This window comes from Chrysochloris asiatica, unplaced genomic scaffold (assembly GCF_000296735.1).
Source record: "Chrysochloris asiatica unplaced genomic scaffold, ChrAsi1.0 scaffold00095, whole genome shotgun sequence".
Lineage (NCBI taxonomy): Eukaryota > Metazoa > Chordata > Mammalia > Afrosoricida > Chrysochloridae > Chrysochloris > Chrysochloris asiatica.
The window spans coordinates 650,725-676,040 of record NW_006408613.1 but is presented as its reverse complement, the minus strand read 5'-3'; the positions used below and the strand labels follow the sequence as shown (position 1 = coordinate 676,040).

The window sequence follows — 25,316 nt, the reverse complement described above, 5'->3', positions numbered from 1 at the left end:
GGAGTGACGGAGCAGCTGGAGACTTTAGATCCAGAGAGGGAGAGCGATTGTGTGCTGAAGACTTGGGGGGCATGGAGGAAGGATTGCATGGAGGGGATTGTAACCATGGCAATGAATGTAAAACTAATGTTCTCCCATGTAAACTATCACATAATTCACAATAAAACATTTAAGAAAAAAAGGCCAGAGTTTGCCCAAGGATAAAGTTCAGAAGGGTTAGGAAAGAAGTAGGAATGGAAATAGGAAACACAGGGAGTAAGTGGAATAAGTAATATTCGATTGGGAGACCACAATCAAAGACATGAAACAAAATGTGTGTGAATTATTGAATGGAAAACTGATCTGCTCTGTAAACTTTCACCCAACTCACAAGAAAAAAGAACAAAAAACTATGAAAGTATTATTGATAATCAAGAGTTGGATGATGGGCTCCATATTAATGAAGGCCATGAAGTCCATAATTAGGAATTTGCATATAATTTGATTAGCAAAAATAAGTGAATAACCGAGTGCTACTGTACTGGAGCCCCTGTATGGCACTGTAGGTTAAACACTGGACTGGTAACTACAAAATCCACAATTCATACTCACCAGCTGATCTTGAAGACTCATCATAGAGTCACATTCTGAGTCAAAACCAACTCATGGCACAGTACAACATTCATTATACTGAGAAAAAGTTAAATCCAGCAATGTTTATGTAGAATTGTTTGAAATAGGCAAACATTGAGAATCAGAAAGTCAGTTGGAGAGTATAATATTTTTTATATGCACTGTGGCAAAAGTGGCAGTGATAATGAAGTAATTAATTGGGATAATAGGTAGAAAAGCTATTAAGAAGACTGAATATACAAAGCCTGACAACTGATCAGATATAGAGGAAAAGAGGAACAAAACGATACAGTAAATTGTAGTCAATAGGACTTGGAGAATGGAATTGCTTGAAATTCGAAAGACAATAAAAGAAGTAGCTATGTAGGATCTGGAGGATGGTCCTCGTATCAATTTTCCCCTAAGTTTAGAAATTTCTCAGTGAAGGGACATGGGTCTAAATGACATGCTCCAATTCTGGCTCTTCTTTCTTGGTGGAAGTAGGTCTCGCTGATCACTGCATACTTCTTTAATCTCTTTTATATCTCAAAAGAGACTGACTCAAGATACAATATAATCTTGTAGATTTTATGCTTTCTCATTAACATAACTTCCATTAATCTTTCTTAATTAACAGCATTTGTTGTTGTTGAGTGCCGATGAGTTGGTTCTGACCCATAGTGACCCTGTATACAGTTTCCAAGGAGCGGCCTATGAGCTTGAACTTCTGACTTTGCGATTCAAACTGACTTTGCATTCCAGCATATTAACCCACAGCACCACACCAGGACTTCACTTAACAACCTAGAGGTTAGGATATACTACATTTAGTATAATTACCTCCACTGGCAAAATGTAGATGAATTACATGATTCTGAAAGTCATGGTATAGACAAGTTGAAATATATTTTTGAGGAGGGAAACAATTCAACCAATGGCAGGAGAAGAGGATTAAATAACTTCTGATGGCTATGCCATGGTGAACTTCATATGGTATGGTTTTCATTGAATGGATGTATAGAAGATGGTTTAGACTGTAACAAGAATAATAAATGAAGATCTTATTGTTAGAATCTAAGTAGTGACTTATTCTGGACCAATAAACAACATTCTTATCAACGGAGAAAAGACTGAAGTTGTTAAGGACTTCATTCTTCTTGGATCAACTATCAACACTCATGGAAACAACAGTCAAGAAGTCAAACGACGTATTTCATTAGGCAAATCTGTTGCACAAGACCTTTTTAAAGTGTTGAAGAGCAAAGATGTCAGCTTGAAGACTAAGGTGTGCCTGACCCAAGCCATGGTATTTTCAATAACCTCATATGCATGTGAAAGCTGGACAGTGAATAAGGAAGACCGTAGAAGAATTGATGCTTGTGTGTTATGGTGTTGGAGGATAACATTGAAAGTGCCATGGACTGCCAAAAGAACCAACAGATCTGTGTTGGAAGAAGTGCAGCCAGAGTGCTACTTGGAGGCCAGGGTGGCCAAAGCTCATCTCTCATACTTCAGACATATTGTCAAGAGGGACCAGTCGCTGGAGAAGAATATCATGTTTGGTAAGGTGGAGGGTCAGAGAAAAAAAGGAAGACCCCCAGTGACAGATGGATTGACAAAGTGGCAGCATCAACGGGCTCAAGTATGGCAGAAATAGTGAGGTTGGCCCAGGATCAGGCACTGTTTCGTTGTGCTGTGCATAAGGTTGCCATGAGTGAGTCGGTAGTGACTTGATGGCACATAACAACAGCAACAAATAGTGAAGAAGTGAGAGATATAAAGGTAAAGTAAGTTTTCAGGTGTATGATGGTAGGGAAAATTAGAAAGGATAATAACTTAAAGCAAGATGCTGTATTTGTTAGTGAGATGTGAACATGTGGTAAACAAAAGAAAAATAACTAGTATTGAATATAGAGATGATTGGTTACTTTCAGAGACAGAAGGTGGTAGGATCCAAACACCAAAAGAGAATTGTATTAATTCTAGACAGAAAATACTGAAACAGTTTATGGTCTTTGAGCAAAATACTGAAACAGTTTTGGTCTTTGAGCAAAAGAAACAAATTAATAAAACATTGTGCTATTCAATCTCAACACACACTTTTTCTTTTGTCTTAGTAGTTTTAATAGACGCCATAGAGAGAACTTCAAAGTCAGGTACAGTAAGTCACTGGAAAACAAACTTCTTACTTAGGGACAACTCACATTCGTCCTTTAATATTATACAAAATTGAAATTATTGAATGAACCCCTACTCTCAACAGTTTCTTCATCACAGTCACCTTCACTTATGGGATGTGCAGATTTTAGATAATTCAAAAGGCTTTGAGCCTTTTCTTGCATAAGCACCTGTTTTGACTTACTTACAAATCTGTCCTTAAGAAATACTTAGGAATGGATCGCATTCATTATCTGGGACTGCCTGTATTTGAAAAACAACAAAAACAAAAAATCTGAGTCCTGGTTTCAGGATGACAAATATTTTACTAAATAAATATGCTTAACTAAATTAAGATTAGATTACATTTTTCAATATAAGGGATAAAACAGGTTTGTTTTCTAAATGTAGTTGTTAAAGGCTGCCAAGTTGGTTCCAACTCATAGAAACCCTGTAAATCTATGCATCTTTTCTCTATGGAGCAGCTGGTGGGTTCTAACTGCTAACTTTATGGTTTGTACTCCAGTGCATACCCTAGGCGCTACCACACTCCTGTCTAAATGAAGTAATTCAGTTCAATTAAGAAGGGAAAAAAAAAAAAAAAACCTTAAAACTTAGTTGAAATGCACTTAGAAAATAAATTCATTTTGTTACAATAAACCCAGCAGGATAAGTATTCAATCTTATCTTAATTTGGTCTATTGCAAGTGATAATTTTTTAAACATTACATTTCTAGGAGGAATTCTTTATCTTTTCTTTCTCTATTTTTAAAAAGAAGATGGATTATATAAAGAAGAATGTGGCATCAGGATTGGAGGAAGACTCATTAACAACCTTCTATATGCAGGTGATACAATCTTGCTTGCTGGAAGTGAAGAGGACTTAAAATACTTATTAAAGAAGAACAAAGACTACAGCCTGGACTACATCTCAATATAAAGAAAACAAAAATGCTCACACCTGGAATAATAAATAACATAATGATAAATGGAGAAAAAAATTGAAATTAATGAAGACTTCAATTTGCTTGGATCCACAATCAAGACTCATTGAAACAGCAGTCAAGAACTCAAAATATATATTGCTTTAGGCATATCTGCTGCACAAGACCTCTTCAAAGTGTTGAGGAGCAAATATATCAATTTGAGGACTAAAGTGCACCTGACCCAGGCAAGATATTTTCAAAAGCCTCATATCCATGTGAAAGTTGTACTATGAATTAAGAAGACCATAGAAGAACTGATGCAATTGAGTTGTGGTGTTAGAAAAGAATATTGAAAGTACCATGGACTGCAAAAAGAACAAGCAAATCTGTCTTGGAAGAAGAGCAGCCGGAATGCTTCTTAACAGCCTGAATGGTGAGAGTTCATTTCTCAGATTTTTGATAAATTGTCAGGAGGGACCAGTCCCTTGAGAAGGACATCATGGTTGGTAAAGTGGAGGCTCAGCGAAAAAGACACAGACTCCAACGAAATGAATTGGCACAGTGGTAGCAACTCAAGTGTAACAATAATTGTGAGGATTACACAAGATCAGGCCATTTGGTTTTGGGTTTTTTTGTGTGTGTTTAGTGTGACTATGAGTCAGCACTAACTGGATGGCACCTAACAGCAACAACATTTTTAAAGAAAACCAAACTTAGAACACAATGGCTGCAGTAATGGGCTCAAAGCATAGCAACAATTGTGATTGGTAGTGTTTTGTTCTGTTCTGTTGTGCATAATAAGGTCACTATGAGTAGGTACTGACTTGATGGCACCCAACAACAACAAACAGCATAAAATCTTTATTCCTCATTTAGTAGCACTCCTGGTATGACACTGTAGAATAAGTACTGGACTGCTAACCACAAGGTTGGTGGGTCAAACCCACCAGGTACTCCTTAAAAATTCTATAGGGCCACTATGAGTCACAACTGGCTTAATGGTACGTAACAGCTATCATTTGTCAAATTTTGTTTTACTTTTTCAAGTGAAGTTGGTATTGATGGTGATATGAAAAGTTCAAATGTCTACAGAAATGTGCTGATGTATAAAACTTTCCAGAAACCAGGAAGGCAAACATCCTCTTCTGTAGAAACACCTAATTGTCTTGTTGAGTGCTCTTTAGGATAGAAAATGACTAGAGATTAGAAACTGAACAATGAAAGCAATGAATAATACTATATTAATTAACTCTCTTTGCTACCTAGTGATGACCAGACTAAGGCTTTAAAACTTATCCATTCTACTACTCTCCCTTTTAACTAGTGCCTTCAATCCCTTGACAATTAACAACAGGTATGAATTGATTGAAGTCATTTTGCTGAGTGTTTTTGTGGTGCTGCTGTTTTCTTTGTTCCACATATTTTTCTGTTCTGAGTTCATTTTGTTTGTTTGTTTACTTATAAATTTCTTCAATGCCATTGTTAATGTTTACAAATTCTTCATGTTTTCCCTTTTCTTGATAGGATGCGAAGTTATATTAATTTTCTTTGTCATTATTCTGCAATTTATTCATTTCTCCCCCAGTTTGAAACAGTCTGTTTTCTCTTGAAATCTATTTGGCTTCCTCACCATTTGAAATTCTGTAACTATACTTTCAGCTCTTTTTGCTTAGTAATTGTCTTGGTTATAAATTGATGATACCCCTGATTCCCTATTTTCAGTCTTGAAAGTTTCTTTTACTTTAGATACTTGTATACCTAGCGTAGTGTAGCACAGTGGTTACAAATCGGGCTGTGAGACGCAAGGTCAGCAGTTTGAAACTACCAGCTAGCTGTTCGCTGGAGAAAGATGAAGCTTTCTGTTCCCGTAAGGATTTACAGCCTCAGAAACCCTGTACAGGGTCACTATGCGTCAGAACCGACTCCACAGCACATAACAACAACAACAAAATACCTAGATTGAGTTATTGGTAGTGTTACTATATTTGTCAGTCTCTGGTTGTTGTCTGCTTTTGTTGGTTCTCAGTCCAAAGGATTTACTTTAGTGTTTTTTGTAAAGTTGATCTGGTTTTTAAAAATTTCCTTTAATTTCTGTTTATGTGGAAATATTCTAAGTTGGCCATTGTATTTGAGTGAGAATTCTTCTGAGTTTATGATTTTTGGTTGGTAGTTTCTTTCTTTCAGAGTTTTGTATAGGTCTCCCCATTGTATTCTTGCTTTCATGGTTTCTGTGGATGAATAAAAATTAATCTTATTCATTCTCCTTTGTAGGTAACTTTTTGTTTTTCCAAAACTACTCTCATGATTCTTTCCTTGTCTTTGATTTTGGAAAGTATGAATCCGATATGTCTTGTTGATTTTCGTTTGGGATTTATTTTGTTTGATGTACATTCAGCTCCTTGAATAGTTACTTTCTCATTTTTTGTGTATGATGTTAGGGAATTTTTTTTCCAACAGCTGTTTGACTACCTTTTTGTGCTTTTCTTTGTCTCCTCCTATTCTAGAATTCCAATCACCTGCAAGTTATTCCTCTTCACATTATCCCACATGAACCTTAGGCTTTCTTTAGATTTTTTTTCTCTCTTTTTTTATGATTGTTCTTCTAGCTACTTGTATTAAGAGATTTCTCTTCAAGTTCACTAATTAGGGCTCCCATTAATTTAAATCTACCCCTTTGCCCATTTAATATATTGTGCATTTCTGAAATCTTAGTATTAATCTGATGAATTTCTATTTGCAGGTTTTCTAATTTCTCCAATCCTTTATGTATTTTGTTTTTGTTTGATTGTTCCTGTAGAGCTTTCCTGAATTCTTTGTTTTCCTGTATCTTTCTGTCAATCTTTTGACTGTATCTAAATATCATTTTCCTGAAGTCTTTTTCTGATATTTCCAATGCCTGTTTTTCCTCAAAAATGTTTTCTAGTTCTGCTTCTTGCTTACTTGTTTGAGTCACTCTGTCTTGTTTTTCTTGTGAACAGAAATTGTCTGCTTCTTTTGAGATGTTATGACACTGTCATATTTGTGTTATATTGTTGATTATTTGTTGGTGTATTCTTTGGCACACATTCTGTTGGTATAATAATAATAAGAGCTTGTGCACAGGTCTTTGTTGGTTGTTAGTGTGTTCAGTTTAGGATGGATTTCACTGATGTTGGTTGTTGTCATTGATCCAGTGGATCACAGCTATTATTGGCTTTTGTCCAATAGGTGGGGTTATAATGGGTATGGTTTTGATTGGGCTATATCATTGCAGTTGCTATCTCCTGTCAGGCAAGGCAAGAAAACACACACACAAGAGAGAGACAGAAAGAAGATGAACACAAATTAGCAAACAACACTAAAGAAAGAAAATAATAAAGAAAAAAAGGACAGTGATGACCAGACTAAGGCTTTAAAACTTATCCATTCTACTACTCTCTCTTTTAACTAGTGCCTTCAATCCCTTGACAATTAACAACAGGTGTGAATTGATTGAAGTAAAAAGCAGGTAACAGCAAACAAAATGATTCAAAAAGCAAAGAGAGAAGAGGGAGAAGAAAATGAAAAATGAAAGAGAGAAAATTAAAATATCTAAACACAGTTAGGAAAAGGAAGTGATTAAAAGGAAAAGAGAGCAAAGGATGGTAACAAAAATTAAAATAAATAAATTTTTAAAAAGGAAGAAATAAGCAGCAGTGGTTGGGAAAGAGAAGCAGAAAAAAAAATGAAAAAACTAAAGGAGAGATAGGAAGAAATAAAAACAAGAGATGTAATGATGAGGGAGAAAAATAATGAGACAAATACAATTAAGGAAAACAAACAAACAAAAAACTAGACAGGTGTCTGACCCAGAGAGGCGAGAATTCTGTGGTCTCCTTTCAACCACGAACCTCCTATCATGGGTGGGTAAAGGATGAGACAGTAAAATTCAATCCTATACAGAGTTCCTGAACACCCAATCTGAAATTAGTTCATTTTTTTTGTTCTGAACATTTTTTTTGTTCTGAACACCCAATCTGAAATTAGTTCATTCAGACCGGGAAACAGTTGTTGTTGTTGTTGTTGTTGTTGTATGTGCTGTGGAGTTGGTTCCGACTCATAGTGACCCTGTACAGGGTTTCTGAGACTGTAAATCTTTACATCAGCAGATAGCCTCATCATTCTCCCACGGAACAGCTGGTAGTTTCGAACTGCTGACCTTTTGGTTCACAGCCCGATTTGTAGCCACTATGCTACCAGAGCTACCAAAAGTTGCTGTGGTATTAGGTTATTTCCATCATAGATGAGTCCAGGGTAAGGTGTCCCTCTAGTTCAGGGATGGCCAGAATCAGCTCTTCAAGTCTGGAATAGGCCACACCTGATCCCAGGTGCCAGTGTTGGTACTGCCAGCTTCCCACACACTTTGATGGGATTTCAACAGCCCAAAGAGTAGGTGCTTCCCTAGGAGTGTATGAAGATGGGGGCTAGCTAGACCTCTAGTCACCAGGGTAATATGGGGTACAATAAGAAAAACAATGTCCCTTTCTATCCATCAATAAGTGGTATGTTTCTGTGCCACTTACTGCCCCTCTTGTATTTAAAGTTACCCATAAAAGTTAAAGATGGCCATACTGTGACTGGCCTGCCTGCTAGTACACATCAGCCATTATTTTTATATGTGTGTGTTTTGCTGTTGTTTTGGTTTTTTTTTCCTCACTCAGGTGTCTGTTCAGCTGCTTCTTCTAGTGAGAGCTAGCCCAGGGCTGGTCAGGGCAACTCTGCAGTCTTGAAGCAAGGCCCACTCAAACAGGATCAATGTGGATAGCTTCTCCCTCCTTTAATGGGATTCACAATTGTGGCACTCACCACCATGATGTTCCGACAGCCAGGAGCTTCCCTGAGGGGTGTATGCTGGTGAGGGCTGGCCTCACCTCTGGTCACCAGAGAAGCGTGCGTAGCAAGAAGAGATTGAACCTTTATCTCTGTGAGCCACATATGTTTCAGCAAATGTGGATAACTTTTCTTGTCTCTGAAGCCACTAGAAATAACTTAAGGTGACTGTTGGTCCGTGGCTCTTATCACCATCTTCTCCTTATTTTGCCATGTCTGTTCAGCTCTCTCTCCTGGTATGCATTCAATCCACGTATCTATCACTTCACGTGAAACTCAGTCCCAGGAATAACATCTGCATCTGTTTCATTTGATTATCTGAATCTTTGTTGTAGAAGGTCTGTACAGCCTTTCTACTTAGTCCACCATCTTGCCGCCTCTTTCTTGGTCAATTATTGACATTTATATTCTTCAGATACTTATTTAAACATACTTATTAAAATGCACTACCCATACTTTAATTATGGCATGCTTTAATTTTACTCCATAATCAGAAGCTTAATTACACTATTCATATATTGTTTATAAATTTGACATATGCTTCCACATAGAGATAATGGCAAATCACTGAATTAAATTTAAGAACTAAATTATAAAGTTTAACTTTTAAATTATTAAATTCCAGTCCTTGATGAATGAATTCTTTGCCTCCTGTAGTTCCTGGTGAGGAGACTGAAAAATGACACTGTTACTTAATTGGTTTGTTTTGCTTCTAGTTATGATAATGAGCAGCTATAATATTACAGTTATGCTAATGAAGAATGGATTCAGGGTTTATTTATTTATTTACTTAGACATTTTATTGTGAATTGAGTGATACAATCATCAGTTTTACATTCAATAAACAATATACTTTGTTTTATCTCAGTAATTTCAGTCCTTTCCATGGAACAAGTTATCCCACTTCCTCCCTGAGCTCCTATTTCCATTTCATACACCTTCTCACATTTGTCCTTATGCACATGTTTCCCTTTTGATTTTGAATTATTGATGGTTCAATCATTCATAGTGAGCATACATTACTAGTGTTGTTGTTCCTCATATACAACTTTCTACTGCTTGGTTGAAAGTTGGGCCATGAGAGTGACATTCTTTTTAGTCCTGACAGATGGTCATGGCAACAGTCTCAGGTTCTTCTAATCTCTTATTGACTAATAAACCCATTCTTCTTTTTTTAAAAATAATTTTGTGTTTTGTTCCATATAGTCTGCCTTTTTACCCTGGAATTTCTAATGTGAAGCTTTCAGAATAGTTGGTAGTGGTAGCTGGGTACCATCTACTTCTGGTCTGAGTCAAGGAGACTGATGTGCACATATTCCATTAGTCCGTTGGGCTAATTGTTTCCAAGCATCTTCAGTTCTCATCACTCTTCTGCACATGGAGAGATCAATAGCTGCACCTTAGGTCGTTGCTCATGAGCTTTTATATCCCAGATGCTACTCATCAAAGTAGGATGTAGAACATTGTCTTTATGGACTTTGTTATGCCAATTTGCCATGGTGTCCCCTGGGCTGTGTTCCTGAGTCCCTAGGCTCAGCTAGCTACTCATTGCCTTAAGATGTTTGACACTGTCTAAGAAGTTTTCAATATTTTCCCCACTGTATGTTCCACTATGTCCATAGTTGTGTAGGGTTCAATACTCTAAGTGGCATATATATTATAATTTTTTTTCAAACTGAAATGGAAATTATAATATAAATTAATTGTCCCATCAACTACCACTTATATTTTAAATACAATCATTGCACAGAAGACCTGATTATAGTTAATGACTCACTCACTGCCATTGAGTTATTTCCAACTCATGACACCCCTGTGTAGGGTTTCTGAGTTTGCAAATCTTTGAGGAAGCAGAACTTCTCATCTTACTCCCATGGAAAGCTAAGGGTTGAACTGACAATCTTATGGTTAGCAGTCCACCAAAATTCCTTGGTTACAGTTGTTTACTGTTGTTAAGTGCCATCAAGTCAGTTCCTACTTCTAGCAATCTTGTATAGGGTTTCCAAGGAACATCTGGTGAGCTTTAACAGCTGACCTTGTGGTTCAAACTGATCTTGTAGTCCAGTGTATTAATCCACAACACCACAACTAAGGGGGCCATATATCCTTGCTTGTCTGACAATCCCAGCTTTAATATTGACATCATTATTGAAGAGTAGCCCTTTACTCTCAAAAATGTCAAAGTTTAGATGATAACCTACCTGACTACCCTAGTTATACTGCCAGTTGTAACCAGTTGTGATACTCTATGTAGATTTGCTGGCTTAAATTTCCCACTTTTAAAAATGAAGAACTTGATATAGGTGATATGTAAGATTTGTTCAGCTCTATGCTTCTTACTTATAAAGAATGCAGGTCTGAAAAGTGGTGCTTTTTAGTTTTCTACTTCTTCAGAAAACTTAGTTCTTCTTCAGTAAATTCACAAGAAAACTTCCTTAAAACAGTTCCTTAAAACAAAAATGCAAAAGCTACTCTTTGATCAGACTTCTGGTATGCTGATGTTTGCAAAGCTCTATGTGACTCATTCTCCTCTTGTAAAGGCTTGTTAAGACTGACAAATCATCTTAACAATTAATTATATGTATAATTTAAATAAACTTTGTCTCTTCTGAATATACAAACTAGGGAAGGAGGTAGACCTTTGGAGAAAAGCAGGAAGCAATGATAACAAAAATGGTAAAGGGATATCTGGAAATCCATTAGGAATAATGTTGTGCATTTGATACCATATGGAGGAGGGCTGGATGCTGCCTCAGTGAGTCCATGTAGTGTATAAGAGGAGTCACTTTGTTAAGAATTCTCTGTTAAATGAGGATTTCCAACTTGAGATTCCAGAGTATTTGAGACCTTCATAAGTAACGAAATATAAGAAATCTATTCATCATTTTCAACATTTGGAAACTCCAAGTGAATATTGTTCATTTATAGTATTTTTCAGCTTTATTGGCTTATCCAAAGCATCAATGTTCTATGCTTTCTGTAGGAATCACATGAATTTATTTTGTTAATAATGAATACAAGCTGACAGACAAAAATAAGCCTAGTTAAGATAGTTCTATAGGAGAGGATCTTTCTCCCACGGAACGACACATAACAACAACAACAACATAGTAGAGGATCTGCAAAAATTATTATTTGTGTGTGTGTGTGAGAAATGTTTAACTATAGTAGAGACCACTGCAATCCAGGTGTCTATGTATAACACAACACAAGTAGTTTCTTTAATTTGGGACATTTTGAGAAGGATAAAAGGCTTTGTTGAGAATAATTGAAACCACCCTGCAATGAGAACAATCGACTTTACTTTTTACGTAAAACTTATTCTAAGATTAATAAAATGGATTTCATTCTTAGACAGTGATTCTGTCTTTATTACCTTGTGGTACATAGCTACCCTTCCTTCATAAGGTAGCCAAGTAAATTGTTCTGGTTTGGATGCTATTCCTTCAAGAGGAAGAATCTCCTCCTCTGCCCTATTGTCTTGCTCAGTGCCATCCCTGCTATAACACTTGCTTCATATCTCAAGATTTTTACTAATTATAGAGAGTTCTTGGATTTTGTTAATGCTTTCTTAAGCTGCAGTCACTATAAACAAATTAGTTTCCTATTGTTCTCCACATGATATGCTCTGAAATTTGCTGGATGTCTGTTTTGAATAGTGAATCTGACAAGGTAGAATGGCACTCTGGGTAAGTTGTGAAGAGTAATGGTAGCTAAATGTGGCAGATGGATTAGAGTGGACCTTGACAAACAAGCAAATTTGAGGTTAGAACTGGTAGAACATAGTGCTCCATCAGAGGTTTTTGGTTAGGAGAGTGATAAAATAAATTGGCTCTAAATTAAATTAGGTGATCTAATTTTCTTGTACTCTAAACTTAAAATCATATTTAAAACTCCTAAAAGGAATTTTCTTTAACCCCTTGACTCCAAGAAGATGAATGTTTTCCAGAATGGTGTTCTGCAGAACTCTGTTACAGGAAATATTAATAGGAATGCCAAGGGGGATTTAAGTTCTGTCATGAAATATCTTTGGGAAATTGCCTTATTAAACTGTACTATTTTTTATTAAGAATGCATATTAGCATACTGAGGGAGTCCTGGTGTGGTGCTGTGGGTTAATGTGCTGGATGGAAAGTCTGTTTGAACTCCTGAGTGACGGGTCAAGCTCACCAGCTGGTTCTCAGAAACCCTATGCAGATTTGCTATTGGTCAGACTGACTTAAGGATACTTATCAACAACAGCAACAATTAGCATATTGAAGAATCTGAGAAGTTCCACAGTAATCAAATTAATTTTTTTGCTACATAGTCTCTCAGATCTATTAGAGAAAAAAACTGGGTACTTGAGTGTGTCATGGCACATCTGTTATCATTGTGTAAAACTGATCCATTAGACTATATGATCAGGAAGAGCAAGATAATTCAGTATAAATGCTTTTTCATATTTAAAAAAAGATAAAATGTTAAGTTTTTATTTTATGTCAGAGGCTGTAGTTTGGACATACTGTCTTCTCACTTCTTATAACAGAGATCTACATCATTGTAACCCATATTAGTTATCAATAAACATTCTTTACTCTAGCCCACTAAGATATGCTTTAATTCATGGCCATTGTTTTCATAAACTTATGGAAAACTTACCAATGCCACCTTTGTAAAAAGCAATTACAATAATACCGAGAAACTATTCTTCTTAATAGCTTTCTTTCACTTTTCCTTTATTTTTTAGTCATTGAATCTTGAGTCATTGGGTCACCTTTATTTGAACTCTCACTCGTTTCCATGCGCTGTTTTATAATTACTCCAGAGAAGCTTTGAAGTTCATTAGAAAAAAAGAAGAAACAAAAGAAGAGAAAAAAAAAAAGACTTCTTGGTAGAAAAGAGACTGCTGAGTCATAGTCCCTGAAGTAGAAAATGCTGAAGTCCAAAAGTCATGTGAGGACACAAGGGAAAATTGGGACTGAGATTGAAGAATGGAAGTGGATTGCTTTTTTGTCTTTAGAGACTGTGGTTATTTGAGAGAAGAGACCCAACACACCTTCCTAACTCTGCTTTGGCTTGTTCAGAAAGTGTTCCCCAAAGCTCCAGAGGTTGAAACATTATCTTGCTACCCAATGAGCATTGAAGCAGATCACATTCTTGACCCACACACAAAGACTCCCAAGGAATATTATGGGAAGTCAGTCAAAATGATAAAGAGAAACAATTGTTCTTTCTTAATAAGAAGCCAGTGTACTCCGTCTTGAATTTAATACTTGAAATAGTGATATTTTAACCTGAATGAAAGAAAACATTGATGTCAAACTGCAGTCACATGTTTATAATTCTCTCTATAAAGTCTTTAAAGGCATTGTGCAGATGTTAATCTTTAGAAAATATGACTGTACATAATTAATTGGCAGTTTACACATTACCTGAATTTGCTCTGAGAGGGAAAGTGGTGTCTATGGAAGCTAAAGATTTATGTTGTTGTTGTTAAGTGCCATCGAGTCAGTTCCGATCCATAGCAACCCTGTATAGGGTTTCCTAGGAGCAACTGGTGAGCTTGAACCACTGACCTTGCAGTTCAAATGGTTTTGCAGTCTGGCGCATTAAGCCACAGCACCACAATTGTTATGTTCATAGCTATGGCAACAAATAAATAGAATGATGGGGAAACAGCAATATGTGGTGGAATTACATCAGATGCAGCATGAGTTTCATAGTGTTGTCTTGGAATTAAAAAACTCAGAAGTTTTCCAAAATTAAATAGGAAGCTAAATAATAAGAGACCTACATTGTTGATTTTGTTGATTGTTAAGTGTCATCAAGTCAGTTTTGAGCAACCCTGTATGGGATTTCCAAACTTGTAAATCTTTAAGGGAGTAGAAACCTCATCTTTCTTTCCATGGAACCACAGGCAGTTTCCAACTGTTGGCGGTGAGATTAGCAGCCAGACTCCTAACCACTACAATCTCAGAGCTCCTCTCCTTTTCTCCACAAGTATGCTCTTTCTCTCAATTTTAAAACTTTAAGGAGCATTAAGCTAGAAAACCTGTTGAATCTATTTGAAATCAGCTAAGAAAATATAGAAGCAACATTTTCCTGATAACTTCTTTGAGAGACAGTTGTGGAGGAAGCTTTATGTCTGCCAGAAATTTGAATCCACTACTTACCAAGTACATTGTTCTTCTGAGAAGTCTGCAGGAAATTTGCTAGTATAATTAATTTGATTTCCAGTTGTACACATTAGTGCTTACTTTTGTCTTTAAAACTTCATTTCTTGTGCTAGGAATATTCTTAGGTTCTAGTGGCCGAAAACCGGCTTCCATCTGTTCTTTTACACGAGAGACATTAGGCAATGTGGAGTCTTTAGATGTTTTTATTTTATTTTTAAATATTCCCTTAAAAATCCTAATGTTGATAGGAAGAAAGTACTATACATATGAATATATTGAAAAATAAAAGAGAGATAATTTGTGTCTAAATATTTATAACGCAAACCAAACCCAGTGCTATTGAGTCCATTTTAACTCATAGCAACCCTATTGGACAGAATAGAACTGGTGTGGCGCAGTGAGTTAATACACTGGACTACAAAGTCAATCTGAACCGCAAGGTCAACGGTTCAATCTCACCAGCTCCTTGGAAACCCCATACAAGGTCGTTATGGGTTGGAACCCACTTGATGGCACTTAACAACAACATAGGGTTTCCAAGTCTGTACATCTTTACAGAAGCAGACTCTCATCTTTCTCCTTGAAAGCAACTGTTAGATTCAAGATTAGCAGTCAACCACTTTAATCACTATACCATCAGGGTCATAATATTAATATATCATATGTTGGAATGTATGTATGAAGACAATGCATTATATTAAAAGAATAAAATAGACTGTGTGTGGGTGTATGTGCACAAAATCCCCTAATCCTTTTTTGTCATTTTGGAAATACATGAAGAGGTTTGTTTGGCTTTCTGGTGGCAATTCACCTAGGTAATAGCACATTCCTAAATCTGTTGTCTGGAGCCCTTGCTGTCAGCTATGAACCTGCTTTGTTATTAACACTGCAGTCGTGGATCAGATGGTCACAGATTTCTTTAATGCTTCCTCTGTTTATTTTACTTTGAAGCAGCTCTCACTGAGAGCAGGAATATCATCTCCCCTGACAGCTCTGCTCCTATCTGACAGGGTTCAGCCTTTCTCCCTTCATTCCTGCCTGTCTGCCAAGGACCTCTCATGCACCTTTTGACAGTGCTATGGCAAGCTGCATTCCAAAGACAGCACACCTGCATGCCAGTTCCACCTGTGAGAGTGCTGAGCTAGCACGAAACTTTCAAATACCTGAGTACCAGCGAACCTGTCATGCTGAGGATTATAAGGAGGCAGTCCTTGTAACACATCAAGTTCAGTGCTTGCTGCATGTTCATGCCCTTCTCCATAAAAATCAACCTACATTTTTCAAAATTAAGACCAGTAGAACCCTAAAACTCACTGCCATCTAATTGGTTCTAATTCATTGTGACCCTGTCTAAGGTTTCCAAGATGGTAATTATTTCTGAGAGTATTCAATCTCATCTTTCTCCCATGAAGTAGTGGGTGGGTTTGAGCTTCTGACTTTTTGGTTATCAGCCCAATGCCTACGCCACAGCCCCGCCCACCTCGCCTCCTTAAAACCAGTAGAGCAGTTGTAGCCGTCGAAGCGCTAGATGATAAGCACTGAACTGCTAACCCCAAGGTCGTGGGTTCAAACCCACCAGTCACTTCTTGGAAATCCTGTACAGGATCGCTATGAATCAGGACCACCTCAGTGGCACTTAACTACGTCAACAACAACAAAAGGTGTTAAAACCCACTGCCATTGAGTTGATATCAATTCATAGTGATCCTATGTAGGGTTTCCGATGCTATAAATCTTTACAGGAGCAGAACGTCTCTTCTTTCCTCCCTGGAATTGCTGGAGAATTCAAACTGCTGACCTGTTGTTAGCTGTCCAACATGATAATCCACTAAGTCACCAGTCATCATTTTTATATAATTTAATTTTTTTAAAAAAACTTTTTATTGTGAATTGAATGGAAGTTTACAGAGCAGATCATCACTTTTACGTTTAAAAAATCATACACTAAACTTCACTGCAATGATTCAATCCCCTCCATATATCACATCAGTTAACAGTTGTTGTTGTTGTTAGGTGTCATCGAGTCAGTACTGACTCATAGCGACCCTATGCACAACAGAACGAAACACTGCCCGATCCTGGGCCAACCTCACTATTGTTGCCACGTTTGAGCCCATTGATTTTGCCACTTTACCAATCCATCTTTCAAGGGGTCTTCCTCTTTTTCTCTGACCCATCTATTCACTTTGACTCTTGTACTTCTCACTGTGTCTTCTGATACTCTCATCTTTCCTCTGCCAAATTCCTTTGTGTTGAATATTGCCATCCCCATCACCCAAGTTAACATGTTTTTACCCTCTATTCAGTGAATAATGTTTAAACATTTTTTCTTTTTTTTATTTATAATTATTTTCCCCTACACTCTGGTAGCGTAGTGGTTACGAATCGGGCTGCGAACCTCAGGGTCAGCAGTTCGAAACTCCCAGCTGTTCTGAGGGAAAAAGATGAGGCTTTCTGCTCCCGTAAAGATTTACAGCCTCGGAAACCCTGTACAGGGTCGCTCTGAGTCGGAACCAACTCCATGGCACATAACAATAACAACAACAACAACAACAATACTCAAATTAACACATGTCTACCCTCCAGCCAATGACCCATCCTCCTCTCCCCTCCCATCCTAGGTAACCATAAAAGAATACCTCTTCTAGTGTGAAAAACTTTCTTTGACTTTTTATAGTAGTTGTTGTCACGTGCCGTCTAGTCGATTCCGACCCATAGCGACCCTGTATAACGTTTCCAAGGAGCAGCTGGTGAGCTTGAACTGCCGACCTTGCAGTTCAAACAGCTTTGCAGTCTGGCGCATTAACCCACAGTGCCACACCAGGGCTTTAGAGTAGTAGTCTTATACAATATGTGTCTGTTTCTGACTTATTTTACTCAGCATCATGTCCTCTACATTGATACAGGTTAAAAAGTATTTCACAGATTCATCATTATTCTTTAATGTTGCATAATATTCCGTTGAGTGTATGTGCCAAAAGTTTGTTGATCCACTCTTCTGTTGATGGACATTAAGGTTGTAGCCATCATTTTGCTATTGTGAACAGTGTTGTGATGTGCATGGATTTAAATGCACCTATTTCTATCACTGCTTTTATTTCTCTAGTATATACATCAAGAAGAGAGATTTATGAATCAAAAGGTATTTCTTTTTCAAACTTATTAGTCATAATTCTGAGAAGTCTGATTTCATTTCTACAAGAACAGAAATCTGAAGCTCATAAAGGTTAAGTAATTTGTACAAACATACTCAGTTAGTCAGTGTTATGGCAGAAGTGAATTTGGATCTGTGAAATGCTAAAGCTCATGACTTCTTCTCCATCCTATGTCGTCTTTCAGAAAGATGATGTTTCCTTTTTCTGAATTACCCTTCATTAGCCTTTCGTGAAAGGCAAATAGACTCATTCTAAAATATTTGCTTGGCCTAGTCTTTCAAGTAAGGACACTAATGTTAGCTTCTATTCTTTATGCTTTTCAGAAACCAAAAGTAAGCCAGTTGGCTGTTAAATCAATTCATATTCATTGCAACCCCGTGTGTTGAAGATAACTTTGCTCCATAGGATTTTCAAGGCTGTCTGTCACCATTCAGAAGCAGATTACCAGAACTTTTTGTATGGTGCCTCTAATTACACCACCCAGGGACACCTATACTCTTCATAGGATTTATTTATTGGTCCCATGCAAAATTGTGGAGGTCTGGTGTGGTATTGTAGGATAAATCACTGGACTACAAGATTTGAACAGCAAGGTTGGTGGTTCAAACTCGCAAGCAGCTCCTCAGAAACCCTATACAGGGTCACTGTGAATTGGAACTGACTTGATCGCACTTAGCAACAACAATGTAAATTTTGTTGGCATATTTGTTTTAAGGTACCTAAACCTACTGCTATCTAGTGACTTCTGACTCATAATTACCCTGATGTTGTTATTATTAAGTGTCATCAAGTCATAGGAACCCTGTATAGAGTTTCCAATGTGCGGAGATGAGTTTGAACTACCAACCTTGCAGTTTAAACCAATGTTGTGGTCCAGTACTTATCCTACAGCACTAGACCAGGACTCTAAAGAACAGACTAAAACTGTCCCATAGGATTTCCAAGACTATAAAACTTTATGGGGGTAGATTGCCACATCTTTCTCCTGCAGAGCAGCTGATAGGTCTGAACCACAAGACTTTTGGTTAGTATAAGGTAGTTTTACCACTGAGTCACTAGGGCTTCATTTTAACTTGCAATTCAGTTGTTTTAGTGTCCTGCACATGTGAATGGATAGAATGGATAAGAACACAGTATAGTTGTCCTACCCCATCCCTACTCCAATATGTATTAGTGGTATATCTAGAGTAGTAAATGTATTTTCAGGGCAATTTTATGTACACGTTAGGCACTCATTTGGAGTTATACTGTAACTATATAAGATGTAGGTTGAAATATGCTTCATAAAGAAAGTTTCTTAAAATTACCAGAAAAGATGTTTGCATGGTTGTATTTGTTTCCTATTGCTGCTGTAGCAAATTCTTAGGCCCTTAGTAGCTGGAAGCAACTTAAACTTATTATAGTAAAGTTTTGGAAGTCAGAACACTAAAGCTGATTAATAACGTGGGGTTCCTTCAGGAGGCTCTAGGGTAAAATCCATTACTTTGCTTTTTCCATCTTCTCAAAACCACTTACAATAGGACATCCTAGCCTTTTCCTCCCTTTTCAAAGGCAGGAGTGAACCTCTTTTCACTAACCTTTGCTTCTGTCCTTACATCTTCTCGCTCTGATTTTGGCCCTCTCTGTTATAAAAACACTAATAATTAAATTGAATTTGCCTCTATAATCCTAAACAATCCCCTTATCTGAAAATCCTTAATTATAATGGTGACATCTCTTTTACAATTCAAGTAATATATTTCAAGGATCAGGGCATTGTCACCTTTGAGGTGTCATTATTCTGCCTACCATAATGGTTTAGAAAGAAAATAAGTGGCAGCAAATAGCTCTTAATTGCAATTATAAATACCCACCATCTTAACCTCAGTGTGTCAGGATACTATATTTTTAAGCTAAAGTATCTATAGTAGATCAATAAGAAAATTATAAATGGTTGGTTGGTAGCTTTTCCAATCCCTACAATACAGAGAATTTTAAAAAGTGTTTCTAAAGCTACTGCACAGACATGCTTCTCTCTACAATGGACATGCTGTGGAAAGATTTACAGAATTCAGGGGAGCTTATGTGTTAAAGTAGTCCTATGAATCATTTCAGGATAATTGTCTTATAGTCTATTTTGGATTATTTATGTTTTTATATCTTAATGTACATGTACCAGCCCAGCTAGCTTTTGTCTCAATAATGCTATAAAAGAGACAACTTTAAAACTCAGCGGCTTAAAACAATTACAATTTCTTGCTATTCAATGCTTCAGCTAGATAATTCCTCTGGTCTAGTCAGGGATCACTCAGGCGTCTATGTTTAGCTTTATATTGGGAAGGAGCTTTGCCTGTCCTTGCTGTGCTGTTCCCCTTGTCTGGAAATCAGCTGTTTGTAAAGTAGCCTGAAATGGACTTGTGTGAGGTAACTGGCTCTCTTCCATCTGTTTCTCACATGCTCATGCCTCTCATATCCCTTGGGAAGGTTCTCATGACTGTAGAGAAGCAAGAGAAGAAGCAGAAACATGTAAGGATTTTTTTTCAAGCTTCTGCTTGCTTTAAGTATGCTAAAGTTCTCTTGGCCAAAGTGAGTCACATGACCAAGTCTAGCTTGAAGGCATAGGGGAGTAGACTTCTTCAGTGATGAATTTCAAAGTCACAGGATATAGATCTTGGATTCAATGAAACTTGAAAGGTTCTGCCATCAGTATAGTCACTGTTCTAGAGCCCACATTTCTAGTATCTTAAAGAATTTTTAAAAGACAGAAGTCTCTGTATGGATTATTGCATATTTGTCATTTTTGAAAACTGTAATAATTTTAATAATTGAATGATGCAGTTCTTTCATGATGTGTCTGACTGTTAAAAAATGTGAAAAGACAATCTAGATGAAGCTATAAACTCTGACATCATTGATCATATTGTACATTCTTCTTTGCTGTGAGTTTGTCATTTGCAAAATGGAAACCAGCAATATAAAGCAGTGTGGAAATAAATTCTTAAACATCTGAGTGTGTTTATGCAGGAAAATGCAAGTAACTATAAAGAACTAGAATAAACTTTGTAGGATTGCGTCACAACAAAGAAGTGAGGTACAATTTTCCTCTTTGAAAAATTATGCAAAATCCTGCCAACACTATGCACAACACTGCACAACAAAAGAAACACTGCTTAGTCCTGAGCCAACTTCAGAATAGTTGCCACGTTTGAGCCCATTGCTGCTGCCATTGTACCAATCTGTCTCATTTGATTTCTTCATCTGTTTTTCTGACCCTTCACTTCATCAAACATGATGTCCTTCCCCAGAGAATAGTCCCTCCTGGTAATATGTATAAAGTATGAGAGGCAAAGTCTGGCCATCCTGGCTTCTAATGAACATTCTGGCTGTACTTCTTCCAACACAGATTGGTTTATTCTTTTGGCAGTCCATGATACTTTCAACATTCTCCTCCAACACCAAAATTAAAATGAATCAATTATTCTACTATCTTCCTTATTCACTGTACAACTTTTGTATGCATATGAGGTTATTGAAAACATTATGGCTTGGGTCAAGCATACCTTAGTTCTCAAATTGACATCTTTGCTCTTCAACACTTTAAAGAGGTCTTCTGCAGCACATTTGCCTAATGCAATAGATTGTTTAATTTCTTGACTGCTACTTCCATAAGTGTTGATGGTTGATACGAGCAAAATTAAATCTTTAACAACTTCAGTTTTCTCTCCATTTATCTTGATGGTATTTACTGGGTCCAGATGTGAGGATTTTTGTTTTCTTTACACTGAGGTCCAACCCGTATCAAAGGCTGTGGGCTTTGATTTTCATCAGTAAGTATTTTAAGTCCTCTTCACTTTCAAAAAACAAGATTATATTATCTGCGTATCACAGATTGTTAATGAATCTTCCTCCAATCATGATGCCACTTTCTTCAAATAATTCAGCCTCTTAGATTATTTGATCAGCATACAGATTGAATAAGTATGTTGAAAGAATATAACCCTGCTGCATACCTTTCCTAATTTTAAACCATCAGTGTCCTCTTGTTCTGTTCAAACAACTGTCTCTGTCTACATACAGGTTCCTCATGAGCACTTGTACATAATCAAGTGTTCTGGAATACTCATTATCTGCAATTTTGTCCATAGCTTCTCATGATTCACACAATCAAAAGTTTTTACATAGACTGATTGGCTACTACAAAAACAAGCAAGTTGTTCACCAGGGAGCCATCAAGGCAAGTAATCAAGTCCCTTCAGGACACACTCCCCTCAAGACTGAAACTCAAAGGAAACACATGAGCAGGCATGTAAGCTTGCTGGCAACCACATTGGTCTACAGGTAAATAGAAGAGGGGGAAAGGCAGAAATGAAGATATGGGCTAAGTTTGACCACATTCCATATACTCCCATTGACCTGGAGATGTGAAAGAGAAGAGGAAGGGCTGATGGGTCTGAAGTGTAGTAAGAGCTGAGGACTCCTAAGCCCATGGACAAAGACATAGCTACAGAGGGTTAGAGCCGAGACTGAGGTGTCCATCTGATATGAAGTGAGAAGAGATGCACAAGAATGTCCAAACTTGCAGATAGTACCAATATGATCTAGCTTTGATGGCTTGATGATCAGAACTTGACTAGAGGAAGATAAAGAAATTTGATAAAGAAAACAAGTATAAATTGCTACAATTTGATGAACTTGGCCTATACTTATGGATGTAGTAGCTCAAAATACCAACTGAGAGGTAAGGAGTCTTCATATCAAGGATCTAACCTACCCTCTCTGTACACAGGGTTGATAAGGATACGCAATTTAGACATTTGGCTAGTCCTGGTGTGGCGCTGTGGGTTAATGCACCAGACTGCAAAACCAACCATTTGAACTGCAAGGTCAGTGGTTCAAGCTCACCAGCTGCTCCTCAGAAACCCTATACAGGGTCACTATGGGTCAGATCTAACTCAACGGCACTTAACAACAACTTAAAATGGGGATCTATAAAAGTAAGAAGTGACTGGCTTACAAGTTTTCAAGAGGGAATTTAGTTTAAGAGTGTGCGAGGGAAGGTAGAATCCCCACTGAATAGTTTTCATCTAGTCTACACAGGTCTGAGAAAAGGAGATGGGGATAAGATTCTTATGATTCAATAGTAAGTAATTGTTATCATGACTAATTGTGATTGTCACAATTGTAAATGTAGAAGTTTTGTAACATAAAGGAGGGAGTAATTAATCTTACATTCCAGGAACAGAGGACCCTAGGGCCATCAAAGGAAAAGAGCATTAGTAGAATGTGGGACCGTACTCAGAGAAGCAATAACATCAGAAATGGAGGCAAAGGCATCGAGAGATAGACCAGCTGTGGACTCAAGACTCATGGAAAGAGAAAAGCTGTATATTGGCGGCCAGGAGGCAGGCATGCAGAATGTGCCCTTGGGTTGTTTATATGATTATATATTCCTGAATGTTCTTTGTGTACATCATAAAACACACACACACACATCCCCAAAAAACCAGAGAGAATAAGAAATAGAAGCAAATACTGTTGAATGATGATGCATGGAGAGGATTATAATTGTTGCCATGACATGAAATACAGAAGGATGAGTGCAAAACTGATGTATTCCCATGTAAACTATCACTCAACTCACAATAAAAGCTTTAAAAAAAAAAAGCCTTTACATAGTCAATAAAAGCACAGGTAAGCATCTTTCTGGTATTCTCTGTAGCCAAGATCCATTTGATATCAGCAAAAATATCTCTCATTTTATGTCCCCTTCTGAATCTGCCTTGAACCTCTGGAAGTTCTCTTTCAATGTAGGGTTGCAGCAATTTAAAAATTATCTTTAGCAAAATTTTACCTGCGTGGGATATTAATATTGTCCAATGATTTCTGCATACCTTTGGGTCACCTCTTTTTGGAATAGGCACAAATATGGATTGCTTCCAGAAAGTTGGTCAGGTAGTTGTCTTCCATATTTCTTAGCATTGATGAGTAAGTGCCTCCAGTGCTACATTGTTGTTGTTGTTGTTGTTGTTTGCCGTGGAGTCGGTTCTGACTCATAGCGACCCTGTACAGGGTTTCTGAGGCTGTAAATCTTTACGGGAGCAGAAAGCCTCATCTTTCTCCCACGGAACAGCGGAACAACAATTTCGAACTGCTGACCTTGCGGTTTACAGCCCAATTCGTGACAATTCATGGTACACTATGCCAGGAATAACAAATTGAAGAGGAATGGCACCACATTCATCATCAAAAAGAACATATCAAGATCTGTCTTGAAGTGCATTGTTGTCTGTAATAGGATAATATCCATATGCATACAATGAAGACTGGAGCCCTGGTGGGGTACTGTGGGTTAATGCGCCAGACTGCAAAGCCATTTGAACTGCAAGGTTGGAGATTCAAGCTCACCAGCTACTCCTCAGAAACCCTGTAAAGGGGTCACTATGGGTCGGAATTGACTCAACAGCACTCAACAACAACAACAGCAATGAAGACCAGTTATTACCACTATAATTCAAATTTTCCCACCAACCACTGGAGCCAGTGGTGATGAAATTGAGGAACTCTATCCAATTCTTCAGTCTGAAATTGATCAAGCATGCAATCAAGATGTATTGATAATTATCGTTGATTGAAATTGAAAGGTTGGAAACAAACAGAAAGAATTAGTAGTTGGAAAATATGGCCATAGTGAAAGATATGATGTTAGAGGCACTTATATCACAGAATTTTATAAGATCAAGACTTCTTCATTGCAAATACCTTTTTAAACAGCATGAAATATGACTATACATATGGTCCTCACCAGATGGACTACACAGAAATCAAATTAACTACATCTGTGGAAGTCCATTTCATCAGCCAAAACAAGACCAGGGGCAGACTGTAGAATAAACCATCAATTATTCCTATACAAGTTCAGGCTGAAGCTGAAGAAAATTAAAACAAGTCAATGGGAGACAAAATGTGACCTTGAACATACCGTATCTGAATTTAGAGATCATCTGAAGAACAGTGATGGATTAGATACTAAAGACCAAAGACCAGAAGAATAGTGGGATGCCATGAAGAGCATCATACAGGCAGAAAGCAAAAGGTCAATAAGAAGAGATGAGAAAGAGGGAAAAGACCAAAATGGGTATCAGAAGATATGATAAACCAAATAGAAGAAATAAAGAGATAAAATAACTAAGTAGAAAAACTTAAAGGTCAGCTCAAGAAGACAAAGTCAAATATTATAATGAAATATGCAAAACCCAGAGTTAGAAAACCAAAAAAGAAGAATACACTTAGCAATTCTTAAGCTGAGAGAACTGAAGTATAAATCCAAGCCTTGATTATCAAAACTGAAGGATTCTATGAGTTCTGGTGTAGCACTATGGGTTAATGCGCCAGACTGCAAAGCCATTTGAACTGCAAGATCGGCAGTTCAAGCTTACTAGATGCTCCTCAGAAACCCTATACAAGGTTGTTATGGGTAGGAATAGACTCGACGGCACTTAACA

General features: G+C 37.3%; 1 protein-coding gene across 1 annotated transcript in view; it reads right to left on the bottom strand.

Annotated features, from left to right (window-relative positions):
* The window catches only part of LOC102821828 (protein FAM110C-like), a 62,487-nt gene that overhangs the window by 27,898 nt on the left and 9,273 nt on the right, over positions 1-25,316 (bottom strand). The window contains exons 2-4 of the mRNA XM_006866718.1: positions 19,413-19,457; positions 15,844-15,951; positions 14,762-14,938 (exon numbers count right to left, since the gene is read on the bottom strand). Coding sequence (XP_006866780.1) covers positions 14,762-14,938; positions 15,844-15,951; positions 19,413-19,457 — 330 coding nt within the window. The remainder of the gene's footprint in view (positions 1-14,761; positions 14,939-15,843; positions 15,952-19,412; positions 19,458-25,316) is intronic.